The sequence below is a fragment of the Nicotiana tomentosiformis genome, chromosome 7 (assembly GCF_000390325.3).
Source record: "Nicotiana tomentosiformis chromosome 7, ASM39032v3, whole genome shotgun sequence".
NCBI lineage: Eukaryota > Viridiplantae > Streptophyta > Magnoliopsida > Solanales > Solanaceae > Nicotiana > Nicotiana tomentosiformis.
The window spans coordinates 5,258,002-5,274,730 of NC_090818.1; the positions used below are offsets into that span (position 1 = coordinate 5,258,002).

A 16,729-nucleotide genomic window follows, 5' to 3' on the forward strand; every position below is an offset into this window, starting at 1 on the left:
TGGCATTGATAGTTGACAGTTGATATATACCGGAAAAAAAAATAATAAATTCAGAAATAAATTTCTTTTTAATTTGAATTTAGAATTTTTAATATTTTTATTTTTTATGTTCCCAATAATCAAAACCTATTCCTGATTTTCTGCTAACGGTGATATTAGAATCGCTTGTGGACACCTCAATTAATTCATAAGGTACATATTACTCTTCCACAAAACTCATTCATATTATATACTACAAATTCAGTTAGTTATGAAAAGAAAATGTATCTCTTCAAATAATTGGTGACCAAATGCACTGTACCAGAAGTTTCTCCCACTTTTTTATTCAACCTTCTCCAAATATGGCACAACCTTCAGTTAAACCCAGAAATAATATAATCCCCGTTTTAATTTATGTGAACCCATTGGATTGGGCACAAAGTTTAAGAAAAGAGAGAAGACTTTTGAATTTGTGGTGTAAAATGAGGCACATATATTTTGTGTGGCTATAAATTATTGTATAAAGTTAAATTATTTTCAAATATGAAAATTGATCATTCTTTTTTGCACGGACTAAAAAGGAAATAAGTTTACACGTGAGTATTACTTTTTGTTTTTTTAAGTAAAAAGATATAATAATATATTATTTTTATATTGGATGACTCATTATTGATTAGAGTTGTGTCATCACTGAGTCGTCAACTTTATCAATTTTCTCTTTCTTTTGCTCCTCTCATTTCTTTCTATCTTTGCAGCTTCAATCTTTTCTTTCAACTTTTGCATAAATGGCGATATTCTAACCCATATGCTAAAACTTTGAGACAGATAGAGAAAGGTGCTCTTTTTAATATTTTATACTATTAGTTTGATTCCAAAGGTATTGAAAGATCATATAAATGGCCATGATTTCTCGTTTGCTTCGATCCACCATTAAAGCAGCTATCACCGCCCAGGTTTGTTTTTTTAACGTTTCTTAAATTATGAAATTCCATCTTTCTTCAAGCTTTATTGTATATTAGTTTTCTTGTGTAAAGTTAATGAGTTTCTTTGTTGAATCACCCTTTTGTCTGTTTGTTATGTGTTTTTGGCCTTTCTAATGGATTTGTTTTGAGTTGAAAGTGGCTATAAGTTTTATTTTTGATTTTATACTGAAGCTTGTTGGCCAGAGAATGAGACAGCCGTGGTTGATTTTGTGGGACAGAGAATGATAATACCGAGCTTCATTTTGTCTTTTCTCATTCACAGATTTCATCAATGAGAAGAAAAATTGATCTGGAAAATACTCTGTTATCAAAAAAAGAAAAAGAAAAAGGGTGGGGGGGTGGGGGGTGGGCTGCCTATGCTCGAATATAAGCTTAGCTTTTTGGAATTAGAACTGATTGATACATTCAATTTTACATAATAACTTGTAGTATGATTTTAGGAGCTGTCATCAAGTCACTGTTTTCTACTTGGAAATTCAGCCCTTTTGGTCTTTTTTATCTTCTTCATATTTAGAATGATCTTAAGCTGAGAATTCTTTTAGTTGGTTTCTAGCCTTGGCTTGAATTCTGCTGAAGAATAGTGAAATTAATCAGAAGGCAACAGATTGTGGACAAACCAAAAGATCAATAAACTCTTTCATGGTGTTTGTTTGACTGTCTCTTGAACAGCCTGTTGCTTAATGTAAAACATTCAACTATTACATACAACTGAGCAGTGGCTGTCGAAATTGCGTTTGGAGCATCACCATCTATTGATGCACATTTTGGTGGATTGTCCGAGCACGAGCCTTGGCTTTACACAGACTTGAGAAATCAAGGAAAAAGAATGGATTGCACAGAGGAGTCTTTCATTCAATCATTTTTTAAGAATTTATAGTCTGCACTATGCAGGGCTGTTATGCCAAAATGTAATGTTGGATAACACGGGAATGAAGTTTCCTGAGGCACTTTTCTGGTGTTTTTAAGTTCATTTTCTGCTATAATATTTTTTGATAAGGTATGATTTTATTGATGTATAGTGGAAAACCCTGGTAAGACTTAAGAGGTATACAAAAGGTAAAAATCCTTGCACAAAAATAGATTTAGCACTGTGCACCAGCTAACATATTGATCTCTTAGACTTGTTCTTAGATGTAAGATTTTGAAGACTAAGTAAATTTAGTTCCATGAAGCAGTATTATTTTTGTTTTTTTACTTTCCATTATGTTTTCTCTGTTCTAATTAATCTGGTTTTGTAGGGTGGTTTCCATACAAAACATATTCCAGCTGTCAGCAGTTTACAGGAGCATATAGTTCGGAATTCAACACAGGCAAGATATAATAGTACAGAGGCATCTTTGCAAAATGATATTCCAGCAACTGATAATAGAGGGTAAATTCTATTTCTCTTTCTTACCATTTGATCTCTGTTTTCACCTACCATGTCTGTGGACAGTCATTACCAATTTAACTTGGCATTTCTTCATGTGTAGTATATTAAGTCATGTGTGATTTTCAGTATATCTCTGAATATATTTCACTCAGTTGACATATAAGGGGTGCACCTACAAGTACATAAATTTTTCATTAACCATTACATCTCCACTTATGCAGGTTTAGGGGTCATGATATGTTGGCACCCTTCACCGCTGGGTGGCAAAGTACTGATGTGGATCCTTTGATTATTGAGAAGTCTGAGGTTAGATTTATAGCTACTTTGGATGTCTAACTTGAGAAAACTTTTTCTTTCCTTATCAGTTTTTATACTTTGTCATAGGGATCCTATGTCTATGACATAAAAGGGAGAAAGTATCTTGATACTCTCGCTGGTTTGTGGTGCACAGCGTTAGGTACGTAAGATCCCTTTTATTAAGTCTTTGGTGTGCACTTTCTTCTCCAAATGTTTTAACTTGTATATCTTTCAAGTAAGTTTTGCTGTTTGGTTAACTCTCCAGACAGACATTGACAAGCTTATGTTTTCACTCATTATGCCAGATATTTTTCTTACACGATTTAACTGCTAATTCTTTTCGGTAATGAGAATAAGTAGTTGCATCATGATCATAACATCCAAGCAATTTGTTTTAAATTGATGTTTAACTCCATTAATGAAAATGCGGTGCATCTTCAGTTTGTTTTGTAGTCAATGTTTACTCTGTTATCCGGATTTCGTTGCATTTGAAATGTGTTAGTGGATGACAGCTTGAACCATATATTGTAAGGTTACCATTTAGGGAAACTCGTAACTGTTTTAATCTTGGTAAAAGCTTTTTTTTCATTATCCAAGTATAAGAAAATAGTTTAGTCTGAGTTGTTTAGATTTATGAATTTTAAGTGATAATTATAGTTCCATACGTCCATTTTGGGAAATGGACTTTCCATCCTTTCAGAAAATTGTGTTTGGGCTATTCATGTTTCATATTTGTGATGCAGCTCTATGTTTGTCAGATTGTGACAGTTAACTGGATATTTGTTTTTAAATCTCTTAACTTTTTATCTTGGGAAATACTCGACGACATTATATTCAGTTGGGTGTCCGTTATCCAGTCTACTCAATGTATTAGTTGTAGAAGTCGTTTTTCCATTGCTGCAAATTAATTTTCTAAAGAAAGTGGGAAGATCTATCATTGCTGTACAATTGCAACAAGTATGCCATATTATATCTCTACTGTTGAATGTGTCACATGTTGAACTGTGATAGTCTAGGGGACGGTCCAAAACTGGAGAGAGGCCTCAGAAGGGCGTTGGATTTTATGTGATTGCGCAAGTATGCTTAAACAGAAACAACTTAGAACTTGTTATCAGACAATGGCTAATTCTTGACAGCTATGGAACTTTGCAATGAGTTTTTATTTATGATGTATCTGGAACATGTCTACACTGTTTTAACAACTTAAATATTCTTATAGGGGGAAACGAGCCTCGCCTTGTTGATGCTGCCACTAAGCAATTGAACACATTGCCCTTTTACCATTCATTTTGGAACCGTACTACAAAACCTTCTTTGGTATGGCAAACCTTCAGCTGTGTCCTTACATGGAAAAGGAAAATCTTAGCGATGTCTTATTTTGGTTTTGAAGTTTTACTTGGATCTCAGGATGATTGCATTTTGAAATATACAGGATCTTGCAAAGGAGCTTCTGGATATGTTTACTACAAATAAAATGGCAAAAGCATTTTTTACAAATAGCGGATCAGAAGCCAATGATACCCAGGTTTTGCTTATTGCCTTCAAACTAAGGGTGGCATGTGAGCCGGGCCCGGTCCTAAGTGGGCTTCGCGGGCCCGGTCCTAAGCGGGCCCGGGCTTCTTGTTGGAACCAGCCCGGGACCGGGGCCACGAACTAACGGTCCCGGGTTAAGTGGGCCGGTCCCGGGCCTAAGTGGGCCCAACGGATACTTTCTATTTTTTAATTTTTTTTGATAGAAGTTAGAGAAAAAAATGATAATAAAAATATCTAAGGCAATTCCTTGTAAATTATATTATAGAATTGTCACCTAAATTTTTTAATTTAAATTTAAATTTAAAGACAAAAATATTGTAAAGAGAAATTCAAAGCAATGCGTTATAATATATATATATATATATATATATATATATATATATATATATATATATATAATATGGCTTATATACTATGTATATATAGTATAGTATATATATATAGTATATATATAAGCTTATATATATATCGAATATAGCTTATATATATATTATATATACATAGTATATAAGTCATATTCGATAGTATACATCTTAAGATATACTATATATACATCTTAAGATATATATATATATATATATATATATATATATAGTATAGTATAGTATAGTATAGTATATACTATATTATACTATATATACAGCTTAAGATATATAAGCTATATTCGATATATATATATATATACTATATATACATCTTAAGATATATACATCTTGTTGTAGATACTTTTTATTTTTTTTATAGAATTGTGACCTAAATTTTTTAATTCAAATTTAAAGAAAAAAATATTTTAAAGAGATATTTAAAGCAATGCGTTATAATTTTATTATAGCATTAAAATATCATGGCAATATCTTTCTTAGTCTTCCTCCCCCTATGGAATGAGCACAACAATGTGCTAATACCACCATTGAAAAGAAAAAGAAATTAATCAAGATGTGCCAAAATACAAGTTACATATTAATTTACATGGTATCTCTTACAAATTTCATAAATCCTTCAAGGTCCGGAGGAATTTCCGTTAGTGGTGGCGGAAAAGAAGCTTGGTCATCACCGCTTCCAGACGAAGCATCATCCTCCGCAAGTTCAGCTAGCATTTCTTCGTAAGCTTCGTCTACCTCTGGTTATGATTCAAGAAGTCCAAAATTTCTTCTTTTCGAACGGATCCAATCTCTGAAAAGTATTGATTTTTCCAAGCTCTCCCTCATAGACGCTCTATAATCACCGAGTTGAAGTCTTACTTGACTGAAATCGCTCTCTGATGCCACTGTTGAATCTTGAATAGTTAAAATGTCTCGGGCCATCCTTGAAAGAATCGGAAAGTGTTTTTCTTTGTCCTTCCACCATTCCAAAATATTAAAGGAGCCGTCGTGATTCACTTCCTCAATTCCCTGTGACAATTAAACTTCAAGCTCATTTAGTTGTGAAAAATCACTAGTATTAGAACCTTGAGAACCCCTGAACCCCGTCCAAGCACTAAGTGCTCTTACTCCCGCAGTTCTTTTAGATGATTGAGAACTAGAAGAAGAAGGAGTTGGAACATTTGGTCTAGACAACTCCTCATTTTCAAGTGCTAAACCATTATAAACAGTTTTATACCAAAATTGAGGACCTCCTAATTTCATAGTAGGATTTAACAATGCAGCAACACCATAAATAGGGGGAATATGGAAAAAATATTTTTTAAACTTTTTTCTCATAAAATCAATAGCAAGTTGATAAATTTCCCCACCCTCTGAAAAATGATCAAACAAATTTGCAAGTTCTGCAATATAAACTAACAGTTAGAAATAGTAGGATAATATTGCCCAGAAAATTCATTTGTAGCAATATGAAATTTTTCTAAAAAATCTACAAGCATTTTAACATTAGCCCAATCCGCATTTGTAAGGTGCTCATCATCATCACTTACATGAGCATTAAACGTTGAGTTTATGGGGTTTCTATATTCATATGCAACAACTAAACTTTCATACATGTAATTCCATCTAGTTGGACAAGGTTTAGGAACCTTTCTTTCTCTTAGGCCAAATTCATCGCATCTTTTAAAATATTCTCTAAGTCTACTTCTACGGTTTGAATAAAAAAGCCAATTAAGAGCCATTTTAACCTTTTCAATTTTAACATTTAAAATTCGCATACCATCACCCACAATTAAATGGTAAATATGACAAATACATCAAACATGAAAAATGTTACTAAATGCAGGACTTAGTGTAGTGGTAAGTAAGGTTACAACATTTGTGTTACTAGTAGCATTATCCTTTGAAACTAATATTATTTTATCACTAATGCAAAAATATCTACAAATATTCGTAATCGTGCTAGAAATAAACTACCCTGTGTGACGTGAATTAATTATTCTATAAGCAATAATGCGCTTTTGCATTATCCAATCCTCATCAATCCAATGACTGGTAACAGTAAGGTAATCACAGTCATTACCACTTCTACCAATATCAGTTGTAATAGCAACACGACAATTTATATGAGTAAATAAATAGCGCAAATATTGTTCATATTCATGTTTATATTTATAAATATCGCTCTTTACGGTTGTGCGAGGAAAACCTTTATAAGTAGAATTATAAACTTTTCTAATATAATGCACAAAGTGAGGGTTAGAAGGAAAACTATAGGTTAAGCACATAACAGTAACCATTTTTGCCAATTCTTCCCGATCTTTTTTTGGATCATAATATAAAATACCACCGGTAACAGTGTTAATTCCCGGTTGAAATTGATTTGACCCTGTACTAAGGTCAGCCTGACTAGGTGCACTTGTCCCCTCGGCCAAAGCTTTCATACGAAAATATCTAGCTTTATCTTGAGGGTGTAGCAATATGTGTCTAGTCAAACTTTCCGTCCCCCGACTTCCAACATATTGAAAAACTAACTCTTTGCCACAAGTTTTACACTTAGCCCTATTTTTTTCTCTTAGTTGAGTAAAAAATGGCCAAACAACAGATGTTTCTGCCCGTTTAGAAGGTTGTCTAGAAAAAGTAGGGATATTAACAGGAGGGTCAGACGGGGCATCATTTGGATTATTATTAGTTGGGTTAACTTCAGGAGCAGGACTAGTGGGTGTATCGTCATCCGGTTACGTTTCATCAAAATCTATTTCTTCATCATCATTTTCATCAATAGTTGGATTATCATAAAGAGTATTCATATATTCATGGTTTAATTGTTCACCGGGTGCAATATTATGGCAAAATTGACTCTCGGTAAATTGTAATAAACTATTATCGCTATTAAGAATAGGAGGTGTAGGACGGGTAACAGGTTTGGGTCGGGGAGCCGGGGGAAGTGGAAGAGGAACAGATTGGCCACTAGATTCACCACTCTTGGATTTTCCCTTATTTTTACTAAACATTTTTTTTAAGGAATAAGCCATATTAATTAATCAAGCAAAGTAAATAAAACAAACAAAACTATAATATTAAAACTTAAGAGTTGGAACGAGTTTACTGAATTGACGAACAACTTGTTGAAAATTAATTATCGTTGAAGACTTGAAGATTTCAATTCACCAACTTCACAATTTTGCACAAATTGGAACAATTAAGTAAGCAATTATAGAAGAATATTAGAGAGAGATTGAGAGAGATTGATGATTTTGTGAGAAAAATGAAAGAATGATGGGGTATTTATAGTTGAAAATAGGGAAAAAGTGTAATTATAAAAAGTTTGGGGTTAAAACAGAGTTTGGGTGGTTAAATGGCTATTTTGCAAAATAGCCATGCAGACCAAACGGCTAGTTTTTAAATGGCCAAAACGTCAAAAAAAAAATTTAAAAAAAATTATCCGTTGGGCCCGGATAGGCCCGTTTAGGACCGCTTGAACCGGCCCACTTCCCAACCGGTCCCGGTCTCGCGGGCCTCACCTATGGGACCGGCCCACTACCCAGCCCACCTCCCCACGGTCCCGGTCCTATCCAGTTAGGACCGTTTAGGCCCACCGCCCATTTGGGCTTGCGGTCCTGGGCCGGTCCCGGTCCTAACCGGCCCACATGCCACCCTTACTTCAAACACTTAATTATATAATCTAGCTGCAGCGCAGGTATTTTCTTAAAACACTTGCTAACCATCAGAACAGTCCATACTTTTGGGGATAGTGAAAGAGCATTGGACATTTGCTTTTATTTTTTATTTTTTATTTTTTCTGCATGTGACAGTTCTGTAAACTTTAATGAAAATGAATACAATAGTTGAGATTTTCTTTTTTGTGTAGAAGTGTGATAACCAATAGCAGGATCTTATCTAAAGAAGTATATGAGGATAATATGTAGCTTTTTACCCTTGTACCTCAACTGTAGGTGAAGCTGGTATGGTATTACAACAATGCTCTTGGAAGGCCTAACAAAAAGAAATTTATAGCTCGAGCAAAAGCGTAATCTGAGACCTCAACTGTTTATTCTTTTTTGGTTTTCTGTTCCTTTTTTCCTTAAGCTTACATAATGTTTTTGCTCATTCATTGTACAGATATCATGGTTCAACTCTTATTTCTGCCAGTCTCACTGGGTAATATAATAAACACTATTGGAAATCAAATCGCTGAGATTTATTTTTGTGTTTCAAGTATCTGTTTGGCTAATACTTTCTTTTGCAGTCTTCCTGCACTGCATCAAAAATTTGATCTTCCTGCTCCATTTGTACTGCACACTGACTGCCCTCATTATTGGCGCTATCATCTGCCAGGTTATTACTTATTCTTACTGGCTCTTAGGTTTGTCCTGTTCTTATGGTGTAATATACCATTTTTGTTGAAATGTATCGGTCAGGTGAGACGGAGGAGGAGTTCTCAACCAGGTTGGCTAAAAACCTGGAAGATCTTATCCTCAAAGAGGGGCCTGAAACAGTAACTACTGTCAACTTTAACTCACTGCTGCTCAGTTTCTGCATTGAGGGTAATTTATTGTTGATTAATTTACTTTTTCACCTCAGATAGCTGCTTTCATTGCTGAACCAGTCATGGGGGCAGGAGGTGTCATACCTCCTCCAGCAACTTATTTTGACAAGGTAGTTGTTTCTTTTTTTTTTTTTGGCCTTCTGTCTGCTCCTTTTCATTCTTGTGGGAGGAAGCTATATTGCTATTGCATTGCTAGTTTTTCGCATTACTACTTAAAATGCGGCATGCAATGCTCAATCTAGGATGTAAGAGCTCTTCTATTGTGTGATTCTGAAGAATGAAGGCAATCAGCTATTTATTCCTTGCAGTTTTTGCAGTTATATATTTTAATTCCTACAGATTATGCTTCTATACAACTGAGACAGCAATTTCTCCCTTTCTTTTATAGATCCAAGCTGTGGTGAAGAAATATGACATTCTTTTCATAGCGGATGAGGTCATCTGTGCCTTTGGGAGGCTTGGAACAATGTTTGGCTGTGACAAGTATAACATCAAGCCCGATCTTGTCTCCCTAGCCAAGGTAGATTAAACAACATCCTATCTCGGCTATCCCAACTTATATCTGGATTATAAATTTTCTTTCCTGAATTGTTTTTCAGGCTCTTTCTTCTGCATATATGCCAATTGGAGCTGTCCTTGTAAGCCCTGAAGTTTCTGATGTAATATATTCTCAAAGCAATAAACTTGGTGAGCTTACTATTAGTTTGATAGCATAACAAATCATTTCCTTTTGTCTGTTAGCCGAAGCACTGAAAGTATTTCTGGAACTAGGTTCCTTTTCTCATGGATTCACATATTCTGGGCATCCTGTGTCATGCGCGGTGGCATTGGAAGCTCTTAAGATCTACAAGTACGTATGCTTCCAATTGTCTTTCAACTTCCTTTCTTCCAGTTTTGGATTGTATGAACATGTGCTTATAATTTCTTACCGTTATTTGCAACTTGCATATGACTTGTCTGCTAGTACAGTCTGTTTATTGTAGCATTGTCGATTGCTGACAACTCTGCACTTTAGTACATAGATAATGGGCTTGATAATCAAGAATTATGTTAAAATTGTACTTCCCCTAATTAGCTATTGTACTTAGCTAGTGCTAAAGCTCTGAAACTGTTCAAATTATTTCAGGGAACGAAATATTGTTGAGAAAGTAAATAGAATATCCCCAAAGTTCCAAGAAGGTCTGAAGGCGTTTTCTGACAGTCCCATAGTCGGAGAGGTAGAATTAATCACTTGTATAAAAGTTGTGCCAAAACTTCCCAACGATTAATTATATATTTGCTTCCCTCTTACTTTTCTGTAGATTAGGGGAACTGGTTTGATCCTCGCAACGGAGTTTGCGGATAACAAATCTCCTAATGATCCTTTCCCTCCTGAATGGGGTATGAAATTTCTTCATTGGCTCTCCAATCAAAGGTCACATTAAACTCTTAGCTCATTCTAATTGCTCATTGATGTTCAGGTATTGGTGCATATTTTGGAGCACAGTGTGAGAAGAATGGTATGTTGGTACGTGTTGCTGGTGATACCATAATGATGTCTCCACCATTTATAGTGACTCCAGAAGAACTTGATGAGGTATGTTTATGGCTTGCATTTTAATATACATTTGTGTGTGTGTGTCTCTGGTCGATAGCTTTGCTGATGATGTAGCAGCTGCCCTTCTCTGTTAATGTTTCTTATCTTGTTGTAAATCTAAACCATCTCATGAAATCTGAAAAGCTGTAAAACCATTCTCGTCTGTGCAGTTGATTAGCATCTATGGGAAAGCATTAAAGGAAACTGAAAAAAGGGTGGAAGAACTCAAGTCTCGGAAGTAATAGTTGACAGAAAAAGCTTGATGATGGCGAAAAAAACAGATAAACAAGCAACAATTAAAACCAAAATTTCTTGGCTATACTGTAAATGTCCAGAATGAATGAAGTAAGAAATATTGTAATTCTGTTTGCAGTAAAATTCCAGCTTTTGACCCATAAATTGAAGATGGCTATCCCTTTCACCAGTTGTCACTCAATATACTGTATTACAAATTTTTCCCAAGCCAGTTGCATCAAATGCGGACGAGTATTATCGTAATTTTAATATATATATGCTGTAACTTTTGAGTTTTCATATGTTCCAGCTTGTATGTTTCACAGTTTTTTTCCTCTAAAACTCTCGTTTTGTCAATAACATTTTGGTAAAATTATTCACACATGAAAAAAAATACAAATATGACGGTTGTAGTTTGACTAATATACGAGTGCTTTATCATGTAGCTGAAATGTTTTGTTTGATTTTATGTTGTTATGTTGGTCTAAAATAAATTAACACAGAGTAGTTAGAGCTAAATAAGAAGACAGATTCTGATGTTTCTTTTTAATAAAAGTTTTATCCGTACTCGATATTTACTTTAAACCAATAGATGCATGACATGTGTTTTGACGCACGGACATCAAACACTTAATCAATTACATACATTCTCACCCTATTAAATCATTTAACTATAGTAAATTAAAGTGACTGCAATTTTCAGTGCACTACTAGACAGGTGACAAACTAAGCAGTAAAATTTAACTTATTTTCAGTGCACTGCTTGGATTTAGTTTTGCCATTATTTTTGGAAAAAATTAACTTATTCATTGTTTTAGTCTTCTCGACTGGAATCATAAATATGATATCTTATCTTATGTTTTAGTGATATGTAATTATCTTTTATGTGGCCCAATAAAGTAAAATCTTGAGAAATACCATATAAAACTCTTGCAGAGAAACTCGAATTTGAAACGGAGAACACGAAAGATTCAAGATTAATCCTCGTATATCAAAAAACTAAGAACATAAAAGGGGCTATAGCTCTTTGATGAATCAATTTTGAGTTCTATTAGAAAACTCTTTAACTAGTAAATTAATTGATTACTTGAAACTATTTATGATTAATTAGAATATATGTAAACAAAAATTTTCTTCTTAGATTTGTGCTTTCTTTTACCTAAACACCTACTTTCAACTTCAAACAACTCGTCTATATTCTGTAACCAACCTAACATTCTAGACAAAGACACACATTTCTTTCCTCTTTTCTTATTCACTTTGACCATATGAGTTGGGGCTGGGGGTGGGGCAAAGGGGGACCAAAATTTCAATATTATGAGTTCTGGATTTTGAAATGACAAATTCAAGTTTTAATAATTGGGATTTAAATAATATTTACACATATTTAATAAATTTCTTAAATTAAATACATTGTTTGAACATAAGCTAATGAATTCTCTCCAAACCGTAGCCGGACTACTAATTCCGCCGTAATTGGGGTTTGGAGGGGGGGGGGGTTGAGAATCTTGGTTGACGCATTCTCCTTCTTATTTGCTTTTGTTCCACGAGTTGTTTAGCATCTGAATAAGTTCTTATGCAAGATTGTCTACTGATTTTAGTTTCAAAATAAACTCCAAAAACAAATACACAAATTTTCTTCCTTATCGACTAAAAAGACTAAATTTGTAGTTTGCAATGAATAACAAAATTTATTTTGTAACATTAAACAGTCCTTTAAAATGAAAAATATATTGAGGTTCAGCATCTCCTGTATCATCCCGTGGCAGACTATTACCATGAAATATAAATAAGAATTGAAATTCTTAATTCTTAAATTTGCACTTCCTCTGTCTCATATTATGTGTCGTGTTTCTCTTTTATACGCCCTTAAAATATATTAATTAAGAAAGAGATTAGAATATTCTGCCATTATTTATGTCTTAAGATATAATTTTTTTTAATTAAATATTTATTATATTTATGTGTTATGTACATCTTCAAGAACAATTATTACTAAGGGTAAAAAAGAAAAAAATAATCAATTTTGTCTTGAATTTTTAAAATGACAAATAATCTGAGACAACTATTTTTAGTAACCACGACTGCTAATATGAGACGGGAAGCATTTCTCACGACAACAACCCAAGTTGTTGCATGCGAAAAAATTCTTATATTTTGTGTTAAGACAAACTTAATGACTTGAAAATTAGATATTTTCTTTGACTATGGTCTTTTCAATGAAATAAATTCCAGCTAATTGGCAGCGCCCGCAGTTGGCAACTTGGCTTTTTTGGGAATCAATTTGACCATTTAAACAAACTTTCCAGAAATTCAACTCTAATATTGAACCACTGGTCTAAGTTCACTTTGGCCGGCTATGATTTAGTCAGAGACCTGAATCTTTTCTTTCTTTCAGACCGTATATTCATTTAACTCCATGTATTTTCTCTAATTATTTGTTTGTCCATTTTACTCCGAAGAATTAACTGAAATAGCTGCCCATTCAAAATAAAAACAAAAAAATAGCCGGCAGGATATCTAATACATGTATAATTCATATATATGTGTTCAATGTAAAACGACTAAAAAAAATAAACAGTAAATCCGACCGGTTATTTGTGTAAAGATACTTTTTACTAAAGTCAAATCATCTAATTATTTCGAAAAACTCTGCCTGTATACTATCCTAAGCCCCTATAAAATAGGAGGATCGCAGGGTAAATTGACAAATAGTATAAAATTTATTTTGCGACTCCAACTAACTTGGAATTAAGACATAATTATTATTGTTGTTGCTAATATTGTATGATATTTTGGAAACAAACCAAAACATACTCCGGAAACAAAAACAACCCATTAGTAGTGTTCAGGAAAAACTATAAAATATTTTTAAAAATGTTTTCTCACAAAGTAATTTTAAACACTAAACAAATTCCAAGTGCCATATGAGTTGCGCTGCCGTGTAGCTAATTGTTGAAGACAAATTAATGTAAGGGAATTAAATCACATGTCTAAGATTTTGTTTCATTTGAAGCCAGATTTGCAACGAGTACTACAATTATGAAAATGTAAAATTACGAAGGTAAAGGGTGAGAAAAGAGTGACAATCCAACTAACATGGACACGACATATTAATGAAAAATCAAAGAAAAAATAAGGATACAATTTTTGGCAGGTACTTGTTAGTATTATTGAGGAGAGATGTGATCCTTTCTAGTGCGAGTTTGCTATTATCGTGAAAAGAGTTATGACCAATAATTAAGAAGCTTAATTAGCTTGGCTACGTACCATTCAAATTTCAGACTGGACGTTACTATATGAGCAATAAAGATAAATACATTAATCATTCAGATATGATTATATTGATTAATGTATTTCCGTTTACTCTTACATCTAAAATGTCATTGTATTTGTATTATTATACTCTCTTGACTATTACATAGAGTACTTGATCAATAGGCAAATTCTGAGGTTCTGAAGGTATCAGCATATTATATGTTGGCTATTTCAAAAATTTAAGGCATCGCTATCTGATATTATATGCTACGTATCTGCTATCAGAGACGGATCCAAAATTTAAATCCTATGGGTTCAATTTTAAAAATTTTAACATTAAACCCATTATATTTTTAAAGTTATGAGTTCATATCTACTATTTTTATAATTTTAATGAATTTTTACATACAAATTTTTACTCCGCGTCGAAAGGTATGGGTTCAGTTGAACCCGTAGCTAGTACGCTACATCTGCCTCTGTCTGCCATCTTCTATACCGTAAAACATTTTTCTCTAGATTCAAGGGAAGTTTAATTTGTGTACAACATAATACAAAAAACAACAACAACAATAACAACCCAGTGGAATCCCAGAAATGGGGTCTGTGGGGGGTAATGCGTACGCAGACCTTACCCTTACCCCTAGGGAGGTAGAGGGGTTGTTTCCGAAAGACCCTCGGCTCGAGAGCAAGAATAGAAACAAGTAAATATCAACAACAAGGCCAGAAAAATGATACCAACAATGAATGAACCGGAAAACATATGGAAGAAAGCAATAGCAATAGCAACAAGCAATAGCAACGATAAGGTACTAGAAAATGATAGTACTAAAAACAACCCTAATACTAGCACTCTGATAATCAATGACAATGTACTAGCAAGCTAGCCCTAATAAACCCGGAATGAATCAGAAAAACACACTATGACCTATTACTCTTCTACACTAATCTCCGACTTCTGTATATTCTCCTATCAAAGGTCATGTCCTTGATAAACCAAAAAAAATCCTAAAAAGAAAGACTCATTTCAAGGAAGAAGATGAGGAAATAGATTAAGACATTTCATCTAATATTCCGTATAGATAGTTCGATTAACTAAAAATTGTCTCATAAGCAAACCACTATTTTTGTTGCATGTTCTATTTATTTGTGTCAGCAACGGAATTAGAATTTTTAATAAGAAATCAAAATATAAAGAAAAAAATACACGAAAAAGTCAATAGAATTCTAACATATAATATACACATAATTTTTTTCCTAACTAAATAGTATAGTTACTACTAATGGTTTCATTACCATGTGTGATGGATGTAAAAGACATAAAATGAGGAATCAAAGGGGGAGATGAGTAATTAACAGAAATGTGGGTGCTGTAAAGAAATTGGTAATCCAAAAAGGAAAAGGATAATGTCTTCATCGTTGGGACAGAAGACTAGCTAGGAAAGGGCGGTTTGGTCGGTCATCAAGTGGCCATCACCACCTCACCTCCAAAAAGAGAACTTTGCCTAATCTTTTTGTATTGACAAGATTAACCTTATTATTTTATTTTATTTTATTTTTTAAGCTCCAATTTTAAAAATAATGTGAATGATACAAAATGATTATCAACCTCTTCTTTTTAACTTTTCTAAGGAGGGACGGTTCAACAATAACGAAAAAGAAAAGCATGAAGAGTGCAAAATCTTTTTTTTTCCATGTAATTTAGATCATGTGTTGGAACGTGACGAAATTACGATCATTAGAATATATTTTTAGTATTAGCTTAACGATAATTTGATTAAAGAATTGTCTGGTTAAAATTTAAAACTATAACAATAGTTCCTATTTCCGATCCATGCTAATTTCAATTAGCTTCAACTTGAAGCATAATTAATTCACTAATGCAAATTTTGATCTTGGTAGCACATTTCAAATCGCATTGATAAAAGTGGCAAGGAGTTGATCATGGTGTTTTATAAGATTTTGAGATAATGTTAACAAATCTAAAGATAAATTACTATATTTTTTCTAATTTATATCAAATAGAATACCCGGTAAACAACATTGCAAATTAAAGCTTAAATTTAGTCACCATTCATGAAATCTTTGAATTTTCTAATAATTTTAAATGTTGAACTAACCAAATATGTCGACATTTTAATTTATATAGTAGTGTTTGATTGGATAAAATTTTAAAAACCCATATTTAATATTACAAGAGACGCACGCATAAACTAGTATACTACTTAAAAAGTTTGTCAAAGCATCATATTATTAGATTTTGATTTTAAAACGTCAAATGAGTTTGAATTTATGTAATTTATAAAAGTTGCATAAAATTGAGCGCGTTATATAAATTGGGATGAAAAGAAGAATTAAATTGGAACAGTATGAAAACAAGTTAAAATACTAAAGAGATTAGAGATAAATTTGTAATAATACAAGAAATGAGTGGCAAATGTTAGAAAAGTAGGGTTAAGCGGGCAACATTTGAACAAAACTATTCTCCAATAGAATTCCAAATAGAGGTGGCCCCCGCCCACAGCCAATCCACCTCCTCATTGGCCCCCACCGCTCTTCTACTACCCAAAGAAGAGCAAAGGTCTCTCT

The 16,729-nt window shown here is 33.3% G+C and overlaps 1 protein-coding gene across 1 annotated transcript; it reads left to right on the top strand.

Annotated features, from left to right (window-relative positions):
* The first annotated feature begins 660 nt into the window (after positions 1–660).
* On the top strand, positions 661–11,185 carry LOC104088989 (gamma aminobutyrate transaminase 1, mitochondrial). The gene is made up of 18 exons (XM_009593781.4): positions 661–932; positions 2,201–2,334; positions 2,556–2,640; positions 2,719–2,791; positions 3,851–3,948; positions 4,064–4,156; positions 8,483–8,556; positions 8,649–8,687; positions 8,776–8,864; positions 8,948–9,024; positions 9,111–9,185; positions 9,464–9,595; positions 9,675–9,762; positions 9,847–9,925; positions 10,202–10,292; positions 10,377–10,455; positions 10,536–10,651; positions 10,822–11,185. Exons 1-18 carry the CDS (start codon positions 876–878, stop codon positions 10,891–10,893), a joined length of 1,551 nt encoding a protein of 516 aa, XP_009592076.1. The 5' UTR covers positions 661–875; the 3' UTR covers positions 10,894–11,185.
* The last annotated feature ends 5,544 nt before the right edge of the window (positions 11,186–16,729 follow it).

Coding starts and splice junctions, on each gene's coding strand:
- LOC104088989 (XM_009593781.4), top strand. CDS start 876: ATGGCCATGATTTCTCGTTTGCTTCGATCCACCATTAAAGCAGCTATC. Junction 8,688..8,775: donor ATTTCTGCCAGTCTCACTGG/GTAATATAATAA, acceptor TTTCTTTTGCAG/TCTTCCTGCACTGCATCAAA. Junction 8,865..8,947: donor TTGGCGCTATCATCTGCCAG/GTTATTACTTAT, acceptor TGTATCGGTCAG/GTGAGACGGAGGAGGAGTTC.